This window comes from Trifolium pratense, linkage group LG1 (genome assembly GCF_020283565.1).
Source record: "Trifolium pratense cultivar HEN17-A07 linkage group LG1, ARS_RC_1.1, whole genome shotgun sequence".
In the NCBI taxonomy this organism is placed as follows: domain Eukaryota; kingdom Viridiplantae; phylum Streptophyta; class Magnoliopsida; order Fabales; family Fabaceae; genus Trifolium; species Trifolium pratense.
Window position 1 is genome coordinate 10,382,389 of NC_060059.1, and position 14,127 is coordinate 10,396,515.

At 35.2% G+C, this 14,127-nt stretch overlaps 2 protein-coding genes across 2 annotated transcripts; one reads left to right on the forward strand and one right to left on the reverse strand.

Moving 5' to 3' along the window:
- LOC123922155 (protein BTR1) lies at positions 1 to 6,147 on the forward strand. Its single transcript, XM_045974903.1, has 8 exons — positions 1 to 516; positions 2,250 to 2,488; positions 2,591 to 2,697; positions 3,027 to 3,220; positions 4,206 to 4,333; positions 5,237 to 5,332; positions 5,416 to 5,477; positions 5,610 to 6,147. The coding sequence occupies exons 1-8, from the start codon at positions 429 to 431 to the stop codon at positions 5,704 to 5,706; spliced, it is 1,011 nt and encodes a 336-aa protein (XP_045830859.1). The 5' UTR covers positions 1 to 428; the 3' UTR covers positions 5,707 to 6,147.
- A 2,619-nt stretch (positions 6,148 to 8,766) lies between these two features.
- Positions 8,767 to 9,375, reverse strand: LOC123888178 (glycine-rich cell wall structural protein 2-like). The gene is made up of 2 exons (XM_045937142.1): positions 9,264 to 9,375; positions 8,767 to 9,182 (listed from the first exon to the last, which is right to left on the reverse strand). Exons 1-2 carry the CDS (start codon positions 9,373 to 9,375, stop codon positions 8,767 to 8,769), a joined length of 528 nt encoding a protein of 175 aa, XP_045793098.1.
- Positions 9,376 to 14,127: the final 4,752 nt, after the last annotated feature.

The window sequence follows — 14,127 nt, forward strand, 5'->3', positions numbered from 1 at the left end:
GATTCAGTGGACGGGACCTATTTACACAGAGAGCGAGAGAGAAACAAACACACACACCTACTCATAAAACACGCACACAAATTGACACATCACAGCAGCATCATCAGCAGCATATTATTATCGATAGATAGATAAACAAAACAAACGTGACGTTGGGTGGGTATGTAGAGAGCACAAACCAAAAACTGCAACATCAACTTCTTCTTCTCCTCTTCTTCTTATTCTTCTCACCCCTCTCTATCTCTCTCTCTCTCTCCCTCGCCGTTTTCACTCAATTCTCTCTCCAACACTTTTCATTTCTCTCCTCACGCCATTACTATGCAACTTTCTCCCTCACTTTTCTAACCATCTCTTTCTCTCGCTCTGAAACAAAGGAGTGAGAATTAGGTCGTCGTTGTTGCTGCTACTGCTAAACAACAACAACAACAATGGAGTCAACGGAATCTTCATACGTTTCATCACCAGAAGGACCAAGGAAACACGCTGGTTCACCTCCTCCCAAATCACCTTCTCAAGGTATATCTCTAATCCGATCTGATCTGTTTTCTCTCTCTGTTTTTCGTTTCTTATTTTTCTTCTCTACACTGTAATGTAGCGTACGTTACTCAATGTCGGTGGTGAATTTTCTCGGTCAACGTTTTCATTCTTAACCCTAATTGTTTACAATGCTAGTTCTTAGATTTGAATTTTTTATTCATTAATTGAGTTCAAACGTGGATGTGATTTTTTTTTTGGTTTGTTTGAGTTTTATTTATTAATTTTAAATTTAGTGTATGTATTTTTTTTAAGTTATTTTTGGTAATTGAATTGAATGCTTAACTTTATGATTTTGGAGTGACATAATTGTTATGAATCTACGTTTCTTCAGTTCTTAATTTTATAGATGTCAAGCAACATAGAAGGAAAATGGAAAACTATGCTCGCCGAGTTAATCGATATGATTGAAAATATACTCTGTTTTATGTTTTTTTTTTAATAATAAAAATTATTTTATATATGGTGTGTTTTGGTTATTTTATCCTGTTGAGTTTGGCCATAAGCAACAAAAATTCATGCTCACCATTTTCAACCTGTATCCTTACTGGCATGGAATTTGTTGAATTTGGATTCCCTGTCGTCAGTAGGTTCCTTCATTCACACAGTTAGCCACATCGGTGACCGTTGGATCAAGATCGGATGGTAGAGATTTCAACGGCCACCAATGTGGCTGATTGTGTGAATGTGGAAGCCTGTTGACTACGGGGAATCCAACAGATTTGAAAATTTTAAAGAAGCTTTTCTTTTGTGTTTAGAAATGTTGGAGTTAATTTGGGTTTTGTTAAGAGTACCGCATCAGATGTGAGATGACCTGAACACGAGTTTATAAGTAAAGACAATCATCACCTTACAAACCGATTTTATAGGGTTGAGTTGGACCCAACTCCCAATTCTAAGAGGTTTCGATAAATCTAAGCTATATTCTACTTTATGCAAATTAGAATTGAGCTTTATCAGCCCACTTGGGTTGGTGCATTGGTATTGGCTTGAGACCTGGGAGTGTGCTCCTCTTGAGGTCTGAGGTTCGATTCTCTCTGGCACCAATTTGGGTGGGCTAATTTAGCTTCTTCAAAAAAAGAATTGAGCTTTATCGTGCAACTAAACTTTCACTCCGACTTATCTTTAACGGAAAAGTTACGATATGGGTATCCACTTAGAATTGGGAGTGGAAAATTCAGGGTTGAGTTTGCCTTGTGATTTTATTTTTCATACTGTTTATTGAAGGGAAAGCACCATCAATTTTCATGATCTGTGTCAAATTTTTCTAAATATAAAATATGGAGAAGAGAAGTATGCTATAGAATGCTTGTTTGGAATTATCAAATTTAAATGTTTACTAACCTTTCTTGTTACTGAGAGGCAAATCAACATCCACATTCACACTTTCATGTGATTTACTTAGGACTTGTTGCTTTCTTGCTTGGTAAAACAGCTACTTGATGTATGGACTTTGCATTTGTTTTGTTTTATGGGTATAAAAGTATGTTGTTGCTTGCTTCAAAAAAAAAAAGTATGTTGTTGCTGGAGAATGTAATCATATAATTTTGTTAATGCTTTTTTTAGGCAATTTTCAGAATGCTTATTTATGTAAAAATATGAAATTCAAATCATTTCTTTTCCCAACTACACCAGTTCTACTTTGATCTCTAAATATGTAACAGTATTTAATTAATTCTTTGTGTCATTTTTATATAATTGTTTACTTCTTTCAGATTCTGTGGAAAAGCCAACATATGTTAGGTTTCTGGTATCAAACTCTGCTGCTGGTTCTGTTATTGGAAAGGGTGGTTCAACTATCACTGATTTTCAGTCACAATCTGGAGCACGAATCCAGTTGTCGCGCAACAATGAATTCTTCCCAGGAACTACTGATAGGATTATCATGGTATCTGGTGCAATCAATGAAATACTAAGAGCCGTAGAGCTTGTTCTTTCAAAGTTGCTCAGTGAGGTAATCACTTGATATTGATTTAATTAGTTAGTGGAAATGTGGAATAAAATATGTCTTGCATTGCTTGCTTGCTTCTGAGCTTAATTTGACTTATATGATTAGCTTCATAGTGAGGATGACAATGACGTTGAGCCAAAAACAAAAGTGAGACTCATTGTTCCTAATGGTTCTTGTGGTGGAATAATTGGCAAGGGAGGTGCTACCATTAGGTACCATTCCTTTTCTTTGTCAAGTTGTAGGGCCTACTTGTTTGCAATATTTATGAAATTAGCACTTATCATTAGTTTTTGATACTTATGCCTTCTGATTTGTGTTTTGGGAATATGTTTTGAATTTTGATTTCAAGAGGTTGTTTCTTATATGAATGCCGGTTCTTTGTTGTCAGAGTTTTTATTTCCCTATGACCTATGCTTCCCCTGCAGTTAAATACAAACATGTCAACTCTTATTTTTCATTGCACGATTCTTTCTCTCTGTTTTTTATGTTATTCAGAGACGGGGTAAAAAGCATAGCTTATGCATTCTTTGTCTTCGATCAGGTCATTCATTGAAGACTCTCAAGCTGGCATTAAAATATCTCCTCAAGATAATAGTTACTATGGACAGAATGATCGGGTAGTGACCCTAACAGGAACTCTTGATGAGCAGATGCGCGCAATTGATTTAATTGTTTCTAAATTAGCTGAAGATCCTCATTATTCACAGACCATGAATTCTCCGTTTTCATATTCTGGTCAGTGTCATTTATTTATCCCATTGAATATCTCTTATCCATTTTTGGATTTCACTAATACTCATTTATTTTGGTGCACCTAATATGGATGATGGCAGTAGTTTATAATCTTTATAATGGCACTTCAATATCCTCCATTAGCCCTGTTTATGTATGGGTCCCTTAGATTACAGACTTCTTTCACCTTTATTGCAGGAAGTAGACGGAAGCATTACTTTAATTAGTATATCTTCCCAACTTATTATTAGTTTAGCTTGTTAAGTTCATGTACATTTCTACCCTTTTGCTTTCTTTTTAATGAGATGGGCCCATCTGTCTTTCTACTAAGTGTATTATTTACTTGTACATCAGGGACAGTAACGATAAGGAAATGTTCTCTTTACAAATTTAAACAGTGTGCTATTTCAAAATATTTAACAATATATTTATGTGTGTAAGGGTAAAATGTCATTAAGATGGTTTCATAACGAATCTGAGTAACAACTGTGATTTATAGCATACCTTTTGATTTCACCAGATAAGGAAGACTTACAAGAGAAGTTGAAAAATAGTAAACATTTTAATATCATTTGACTTTAGGAATAATACCTGCAAGGTTCATACACCTAGTGTGAAAAGACTGGTTGTTGTTCTGAAAGGATAAGGGTGACAACTGACAAGTATCAAACTCTCGGTGATAGTGATTTTGGTATTATTACGCCAAAAAGGTTGAGGCCCAATACTAGTTTAAATTCCTTACTGTGACATTTTCTGAAATAGAGGAGCAATGTATTACCATGGATGCCTCTATAAATACAACAGTACAGGGCATTCTTATAATACAGCAATATACTGATTTTGGGGAGTTGTGTATTTTTAAAATATGAGGGTATTGTGTATTTTGTATGATAGTAAAATGATGATAATGTAGATTTAATATGTTTGGTCTTGTATAAATAACTTAGCGAGTTTGATGCTAATTATAACTTTTTAACATGCATTTTAGGTGTTTATGTCTCGGGTTATCAGGGTGTTCCATACACATATGTGCTTCCATCTGTTGCATCACCAGCATACAACGCACCGAATTACAGGTCTAATGGTACTGGAGGAGGAAAGTTCCAGAACAGCAAGGTTTTCTTCATTCCATCAATTTAATCTCGTTAATGGTTTCTAATGTTTAAGTTGCCAAGTTTTCAGACACACACACACACACACACTCAAATCAAATGTAGAGTAAAGCTATACCCTAGTCATTGCTACTTAATAAATATATCTTTGTACTTGTAATTGCAGATTCAGAGTATATTGTTTTATGTCACTGCAGATTATTTTTTATTCTTAAAGAAAGTTGAGACAAAACTGATTATAAACAACAAAATGTGGCATTCAATTTTTGTTTTGTTTTGTTGTTGTAGTATTTTACAGAACTTTCATATGGTATTTTTATGTTGTAGTGCAGTAGCTAATTAGCTAAAAGGGTGCCAGTTTGTGTTTTTGGTAAATGGCTGGCTGCTCATCCCTAATAACCGCTGACATTAATGGGTACTAACATGTTGGATGACTGAAAGGAAAGATGTTGCATAGATATGATGATTTTTAAGAACCAAACCTCTGAAATAACTAGTTGAATAGCTCTGTGCAGCATTTCGAACCATGATGAGAACCTGCTCGTTTGCTCGAGTATTTTTGGGGGCGGGTGGGGTTATAGTATTTTCTTAAATGAGCACAGAAAGACAGTGTCATGTTTGAGGAATTTGTTACTTTACTTGGCTCACTCTCCACCTGTGTCCTTCTTTTACTATCACGAATTATATACTTATATGTCTATTACCAATGGTGATTAAAAGAAACTACATATCTTTGTTTAATTCATGCATCCTCATGTAACGGTTATTTGCTGAGTCATATGCCTATATGTCTATTACCAATGGTAAATTTAGTGAATGAAAAAAGCTATGCATCTTTGTTTAAATCCATGATGTAATGGTGATTTGCTCTGAGTTTACACTGACATAGTCCTTTGTTATCTTCCAGGAGGATCGAAGTAACTCAATGACCATCGGTGTTGCAGATGAGCATATAGGGTTGGTTGTTGGCCGTGGTGGAAGGAATATATCGGATATTAGTCAGGTTTGCTAATGCCTAATGGTTTAACATGGCATAATGAGATTACTTATATAATCAACTAACTTGACTAACTTTTGCCTTTGCAGACTAGTGGAGCAAAGATAAAGATATCAGATAGAGGCGATTACATATCTGGAACAACTGATAGGTTAGTTTTGTTCACTTACATTTTTCCTTCCCTTATACCTCAAAGTATAACAAAAACCATTAATATAATGTCGCCGCATAAATTATTTGACAGCAGATGTTTTACGCTTGTTTTTATTTCATTGTTATACAGGAAAGTTACCATAACAGGATCGCAGAGAGCAATTCGTACAGCTGAATCTATGATACTGCAGAAGGTTGCTTATGCTACTGAGAGAGTGGCAGAGTAGTTTGCAAGTTCACCGATCTACTGTTAGATTCTTGGTGAACCTACTTGCGACTGCTCATACATTTGCTGAATTTTGGGATTTGTTTACATAAACTATCGCCACTTGATATACTTTCGGAGATCTTTATTGTATTGCTAGAGAGCATGGTTTTTTCCCTTGTACTTAGACCGTTCTTACAGGATTTCTTCTCAAAACCATTGAAAAGGGCTTTAGTGCTTTTCCAAATGTAGTATTTAGAACTATATTCTTTTGTTGTAAGTCAACTGTTGCTGATATCATCCAGAGAGATCACTCCTTGCTATCCTTAGCAGCGGTTGACTTGTATCTTCAATTACTGGCATGAGATAGAATCTGAGACTTGTTTATTTCCACTGATGCCAACTGAGAATTAAGAATTCACTTGTGAGTTGTCACAACCCTACACCACCAAGTTGTTAGTTATGTGTGTGCATGTGTTTGCATGTTTATTGGTTTTGCATTCGTTGAATTTACTACACCATTTATATTTGATTAATCTGATTGCTTGGTTAATGGTTAGTTGGTTCTATTATTGAGTGTGGTTGTCTTGTCTTGATACTTGAGAGTTCAATTTCTATAGAATTAATTAAAGCAATAAGTCCTCTCTTTAGTACAGTGATAAAACCATCATAATTATTTCTTAAAATGAAACTTCAACATTGTTTAACCGAGTATTTATTTAACATAAAAGTAAAACTTAAATTTCTTCAATGATCTGGCTATGATTACTACAAATTCTATCTCTTTCGGTGGTGTGTGGTCATAAAAGTACTGTTGCTTGTTCAAGTTTATTAATGCTTTACGCCAGGTACAAACAAGCATGCGTGATCGGTTGAGTTATTCCTGATTGAAGCTTTTGGAAAGTGGGGGCAGAACAGAACCAAGTTTGGTTACGTCAGGATTTACATTTTGTCGTCTAACATTCATAGTGGACCTGGCTAGCTACATGTCCTATACTAGAAAAGGACTTCTGTCTTCAAACAAAGAGGATTGAATTATAGGTGTCCAATTAATTTGAATTGGACAAAGGATTGGGTATTGTGTAGTTAAATTGAAAAGTTTACTAAGTGCTTGTTTGGATGAGCGTTTTTCAGCCTTGGACTCACGTTTAAAGTGTTAAATGTGATTCTACTCTTTTGTACAGTTGTTTGGGTTGGAAAAAGCGAAGCACTTTTGATGCTCAAAATCGATTCTTTGTGAAGCAACAAAGTGGAGCTTTTGCGTCAGAACAAATCAATTCTACAATTTCCTGGTGTGTGATAATACATGTTCTTCCTTTGTGGCGTTATTACCCTCCAGATGACTATTGAAAATAATATTTGTTGTATTTTATGTAATATTGCTCCAACTCCTCAAAATTAATAAAAAAATGTGTGGACTGCTTCAAATTATACATTAATTTTATTAAATTTATTCCGTCAATTTTTTTTATTAAATTTATTATTTATAGGACATTAAAATTTTATAATTATTTAAAATAGTGTGACAAAGACATTGAAAACTATCACACATACAAAGTGGAGTGATTAGGGTTCGAACCCCGATCATGACGTCCGACAGTAGTAATTTCAACATTTCTTTCAGTTGTGGACACGATTATTTTATTATTTTATTACAATTTACAATGGTCCATACAATTGACATAATTTATTAATTAGTAATAAATATTGTGCCAAAAAACTAATTAAAACACTTTATAATACAATTTAGTAAAAAAGAAAAAACAGTTTATAATACGATATAAATTTATTTAAATATCTATTTTGGTTTATATATATATATATGTATGTTAAGACCCTTTTGGTAATTTATACCTTTAAAAGTAATTTTGATTCAAATTACCCAAACAACATCAAATGTTGATAATCATTTTTACGTTAACTATCCAAACATAAATCAATTATACTCAACTCACTTTTAACCAAAATCAATTCTGTCAAACTCAATTCTGCCAAAATCAATTCTTTCCGCCTCTGAACCAAACACATACTAAGACTCTTTGGCAAGATTAATTTTCGAGTTTGTAGTTGATAACTTATAGTTTATTAGCTCATATTACTGATATTATGTACGCTTTATCGATGTCTGTCAAAAGAGTACAAGCAAACTTCTCCACCTGTATGTGACCCTCTAAATACTAGATGAAATGGCCAAATGGGTCTTCACAAGATGGAGAAAGAAACACTTAATTAACTGAGGCAATAGCATGCAAATTTATTTACTCCAACTTGTTGACCATGATGGAATTATCATTTTAAGAAGAAAAATGGACCCTGTTTGCACACTACATGTTTTGTCAAATAAATGTCATTATATTTTTCCCAACAGAAATAATGGGTTTGGGTTTAATTAGGCATCACTCATCTAATCCATTATATTTTTCCATAAGTTTTTCCCAACAGAAATAATCAATCATATTTGAAGTGTGCCAGAGATTAAATGTAATGTCTGTTTCGGTCGATATTTAAATATTAATTTGCCATGTTATAGAAGTATATCTCAGACAAAATGTAATGTCTCTGTCAATCGAAATTTAAATATTAATTCATCACATCGTGAGTATAACCCATTACATTTATATCATTACTGATTGATCCTAATGTGTTATATCAAGATAATTATGTGTTTACCGGTATGTATGCCTGATGGCTTTAGGATTAGAATTCTGTCAAATGGAGTATAAGCCATAAACGAATAAAGCATAAGGATCAGGGTTGAGTGCAGTCACCACTCATAATTGCATGCAGTTAGAGAGATCATAATCATGTCAACATCAATGTATGATTTTAATAAAAAAAGAATGATTTTAAAGAGGTAGAAATGAAGGGAAAACAACTAATATTAACTCCAACAGAAGTATTCTTTTATTAATGTTATATATGCTTTACAATATTTTTGCAATAATGATGCACATAAATTTAGTAACCATGGTACACTATATAATCATGCATGAAGCAAAATGACCCGAAGTCACAATGCAAATTATTATTGAAAATCACATATATGATATGAAGATTGAATAATGCTATTAATACTATACGTTTAAGGGTACTCATTATTTCCTCCCGAACCAGAACCATATCCCGAACCATAGCCGGAGCCACCGCCAGAGCCATAACCTCCATTACCACCACCGCCTCCGCCACCTCCACCTCCTCCTCCTCCCCCACCACCACCTCTTCCTCCTCTTCCACCCCCTTCGCCATATCCACCCCCTTCACCATAACCAGAACCATAGCCTGAGCCACCTGAACCTCCACCACCACCTCCACCTCTACCGCCACCTCCTCCACCACCACCGCCTTCACCTTTCCCACCACCAGACCCATATCCAGAGCCGTACCCTGATCCATACCCAGAACCATACCCTGAGCCACCATTCCCACCACCACCTCCGCCACCTCCTCCTTTACCACCACCGCCACCTCCTCCACCACCTAGTGATCCTCTACCATACCCTTCACCCCCACCAGACCCATACCCCGAACCACGCCCACCACTACCACTACCACCACCACCTCCTCCTCCTTCACCACCACCTCCACCACCACCACCAACACCTCTACCACCACCAAGTAACCTAGCAGCACATGCTAGGTCTACAATGAACAAAACAATGAAAACAGTCCCTATGAACTTGGAACTTGCCATGACTAGTATAGTACTCTTTTTTTAAAATGAAAAAAAAAAAATAGTAGTAGTAACACTACCACAAACTCAATGTATATGTATATGAGAAAGTAATGTGATGATATGAATATGATTTTCTATATACTAAAGTTTGAGGACAATAAGAATAATATATGTTGCAATTGCACTTGGTTGCATAAAAGTGTGAGGTGAGGGACCCTATTTATACACATTGTAAAGGTTGTTCTAGTAAGTTCGATCCTTTTCATATATTATAATTTTACACCTAACCCGTTACTATTTCTTTGTATGAACAAATTTGAAGAAACGTGTTTAAGGGGATTGTGTTAGTGGTGGTGTCAATGCACGTAAAGATAGTGGGATATTTGGTGTGGGGGAATCTCTGCCTTCTTTTTATTATCCTTTATGCAATACACTGACTTAACCTAGCTAGCTTTGCTTCAACTTTTGACTTAACTCTTAAGCTTAATGTAATTATAGAAACATAGGAAATTAAGCCAATGAGCCGCGTCCCATTTAGTCAATCTGTTCACATGTATGAAGGACACGAAATGTATGATGAATTAATGCATGATTACACAAACTAAGTGTACTTTGCAAATTAGCACTATAGTGAAATATGATTGCATGTTCATATATATTATTAGATAAATATATGATGGTTTGACTTCTAAATATTTTTCTTCATCAATTAACACGTGGCTTTTGTAACAAAAATAAAAAAGATCAACACATAGTATATACTAAAATATTTCATTGAAAGTGGAGACTTTTAATTGTAGAGACTAATCTTCATATTACGTGCTATGTAGTTGAGATGATTTCTCAGAACATCACTAACTTAGGTTCGACACCCGATACACCGTAGTTTCAATAATCTTTAGATTAGGTAGAATCACAATAAGCGGTAAAAAAACTCCTTCAACAAGTTTAACACTTAGGTTAGGAAAATCGTCCTCCAATTGGTTCCTTTGATTGCAAATACGCTGGTTTATAATAAAGTGTATGGATTTGTCTTTATTAATTTTTTTCTTGTTTTACGAAAATTTAGGGTGTCAGGAGATTGTGTTTCAGTCCAAGGTAGAAGAAAAGACCTTAGGCTCGTAAAACACTTACAAAGGTAATTACATTTACCACCCAGATTCAAAACATGGCTTTGTCTAACATGAACAAGTCCATCAAGTTGTGCATGGTGCACAAGTAGCTATTTATATTATAACGAATACGAATTTTACAAAATCTACTATTGGATTGAAAGTTTATATCATATAGATCATCTATAAAAATTTTAATTTTTTTTAAAAAATCATTTGATATGTTATTGAGACTCATCAAAATTAACGGTTTATGAGTTTTTATTAAATACCGTCTCAATAACATAGCAAATGATTTTAAAAAGAAAATCAAAATTTTTATAGATGATCTATATGATATAAACTTTCAATCCAACGGTGAATTTTGTAAAATTCGTATCGATTATAATATAAATCGCTAATTGTGCACCATGCACAATGAACTTGTTCATGTTAGAATTGACATCAAAACATATCTTCTTAGCACTAAACCAATCGCTTGGAGTTGTCTCTAGTCTCTACTAGTGTTTTGATGAGGCATCCACTACCCTAACCTGCACAAAGTATTTGAAATATTCGTGATCTACCAACAAATCGACAATCGACAATCGACCGTGGAGTAATTTTTTTTTGTATTTTTCTACTTTCTTTCAAATGTACTATTAATTTAGATTGTGACAAATGGCAGTATTCATGTCAATATAATTTCTGTAGCTTCCTGTATCCCACTCATGCTTTCAATCATTATAGGATTGAACTATATCAATATTATGGCCTCATCTAAATGGGAACAATGAAGCATGCACCGTAATTTTCTAGTATAATATTCTAAGGTTAATTCGAGATAAACATAATATTAAGAGTTAAGCTAATGTATGGGTTAGACTTAGAATTTAGAGTATTCAGTATTCACAATAGAGCTACTCATTTTTGAGTACTTAAGTGGCCCCACATGTACATATCATTTATTTATAATTTTTTTAATAATAGTACATAATAAGTAGTCATTCCCTCCAACCCAAAACATTTTCAAAAGTTTTAAATTGGTCTCACTAGTAGCACATCTATACAATAACTCAACATCATTTTAAATGGGTCCCACAAAAATTATTTAGGTACTATGTCTTATTGTAGAACTAGTACCTATTAGGTACAATTTTGTTTTTGGTCCAATGAGAGTACCTATTAAGTACTAGTACTTAAAAATATAAGTACCACCATTGAAGACGGTGGTAGAGGCACCACTTATTTTTGTTTTGACATGGCCACTTAATTTTGCTTAGGATTATTTATATTTCTTTTGTGGGTATATGTAGCTTAAAAAATGGTACGCCTATCCTATCAAAAGCATAACACGTACGGTGGTTAGTGGTACGCGTACAAGTGTTTGTCTCCCACCCAAATTAGCTATACGCATGGCAGAATCAAAGTCTAACAAGTCTGGACAGTTACTCGAACTTTGACCAAAATTTTAATATTTTTAAGCATTAGTTAGGATAAAACTAAAAATTTTGGGGGTTAGTTTAAAATAAAATTATGATTTTTTTGTCGAACTATTTATATATAATGTTACATGTGAAAATTTGTCAAGACTTTATAATTTTTCTGACTCTCTCCTAACTATACATGTCATTGGTGGTTAGAGTCTAATCTTCGACTCTCGCATATGTAAAGAAATTGATTGTAAGAGGAGAACTTATTTTATATGCTCTCTAGGTTCATTTTCAAATAGCAGTAAAAACTTTGTGTTCTGGACTGGGCCAAGAGCTGGCCCAATCACTTATGCCCGACATTTGGGGCATGGCCCAACAAGGGGAGACCTCCCCGACACGTCAGCCTATGACGTGTCCTGCTCGACATAACGGATTAGCCCCACGCTAATCACGTGCTCGTCTATCCATGCACGATGACTCATTCAGCCTTAGCTTAACAGCTAAGCAGCACGTTTAACACGTGCTCCATTATCCAACCGCATCTGTCACGGAGTCATCCATTACCCGCCAATAGCGGAACGACTCCAACCAGGATAGATGCAAATAACTGTCTTCCCCTACGATACAGGGACTATCCTGGCAGTTGAGCCTATTGGGCCGGTTATCCAGGCCCAATAGACCAACCTTTGGCCCAGCGCTGGGGGCACTATATAAGCTCTCCTATACAGGAGAGCCAGGTATTCTGAATCATTATTCAATACACTTTCTCTCTCTTCTTTTGTATCTCTCTGTTCACTTTGCTGACTTAGGCATCGGAGCACCTGCAGGTACAAACCCCCCCTTCGGTGTGGACGCTCGCTCAACGGACCGGCCATCAATCTATTCTGATCACCAGGTACGATCACTTTGTATAAATAAATGAATGGTATGTAACCCAAAAAAGTTATACATAGTGCCTTCATCCATTTTTTTACAAGACAAAATAAGTAGGCATCAATACACCGATAGCATCCACAGGAAATTACATTTGATATTTGAGGAGTGAAATGGATTTCCTACGTTATGTTTTTATAAGAGTTTAAAGACTACGCACTGTCAGCGTAAATTAATTTTACACTGACAACCAATAAGAATGAAAGCATTCTTCAACATCATATTAAGAAAGTGGGGTTTAATGAATGATGTGACGAAAAATATGGTTAGTATTGGTTGACAGTGTAAAATTATTTTACACTGTCAGTGCATGTTCTTTTTTCTCTTTTTATAAAGTTTTGACATAGTTTTATATGACAGTTGTCCGATTTAAAATGTGCGGCTGAGATAATTTTTATGCGATTCTATAACTACGTTAATCTAGACCGTTCGATATATAATCAACAACCAAGATTTAAAAATGCATAAAAACTTTGTTAAAAATTACTCCAACAAACCTGCATCCTTTCAGGAGGGAGAGAAATTCGACGCAACTTCATTTTTTTTTTTGAACAAGCCAAAATGATATATATATATATATATATTAAAAAATAGTCTCCCAGCACAAAGGTGTACCGAGATCGACTACAAATATTTACAAAGAGTCAAGGAAAAAAACCATAAACAAATCATAAAATGCCCAAACAAAGTAAATGATTAGACCATCAGCTATGGTAGTTTGAGACTAAAGTCACACTCATCGTCTTCAACCACCTATAGGAGAACAACTTGATTTTATCCAACAATTGATGAAGAGTACTTGTTGAGCCGCTGAATAATCTATGATTTCTCTCCGTCCACATAACCCACACACAAGCAAGCCAGATAAGCTCCATGAAAGACCGTCGTGCTCAAGAACCATCTTATGAAGAAGTGAACTGGACAAAAAGACCACACAAGGAAATGTAGTCCACCATAGGAATGCTAATCCACGAGCGAACCAAAGCCCAAAGAGAACCAAAAGTACTACAGGAAATGAACAAGTGATGGGCCAACTAGACCTCTCCACATCCAGAAACACAAGAGAGAGCTGTAGATAATAAGATGCCTCGGGTAACCAAGTTGGCTTTAGTGGGCAGCTGATCCCGTAGTAAATGCCACGCAAAAATAGAGACCTTCAGGGATACCTGTCTGTGCCAAATAAGATCATAACTAGCATCCAAGATAACCGAGTCCTGAGAAGTCAAAAGTTGATAAGTGCCGCGAACAGAGTAACTGTGGTCGGGATCATGCAACCACATTTGCGCGCGAACACTATACCCCATAAACAGATT

Excerpts from the sequence above, each read along its gene's own strand:
- LOC123922155 (XM_045974903.1), top strand. The coding sequence starts at position 429 with ATGGAGTCAACGGAATCTTCATACGTTTCATCACCAGAAGGACCAAGG. Across the intron at positions 2,489-2,590 it reads TTTCAAAGTTGCTCAGTGAG|CTTCATAGTGAGGATGACAA; the intron begins GTAATCACTTGA and ends TTATATGATTAG. Across the intron at positions 3,221-4,205 it reads TTCTCCGTTTTCATATTCTG|GTGTTTATGTCTCGGGTTAT; the intron begins GTCAGTGTCATT and ends CATGCATTTTAG.
- LOC123888178 (XM_045937142.1), bottom strand. The coding sequence starts at position 9,375 with ATGGCAAGTTCCAAGTTCATAGGGACTGTTTTCATTGTTTTGTTCATT. Across the intron at positions 9,183-9,263 it reads TGTTGGTGGTGGTGGTGGAG|GGTATGGTAGAGGATCACTA; the intron begins GTGGTGGTGAAG and ends GTGGGGGTGAAG.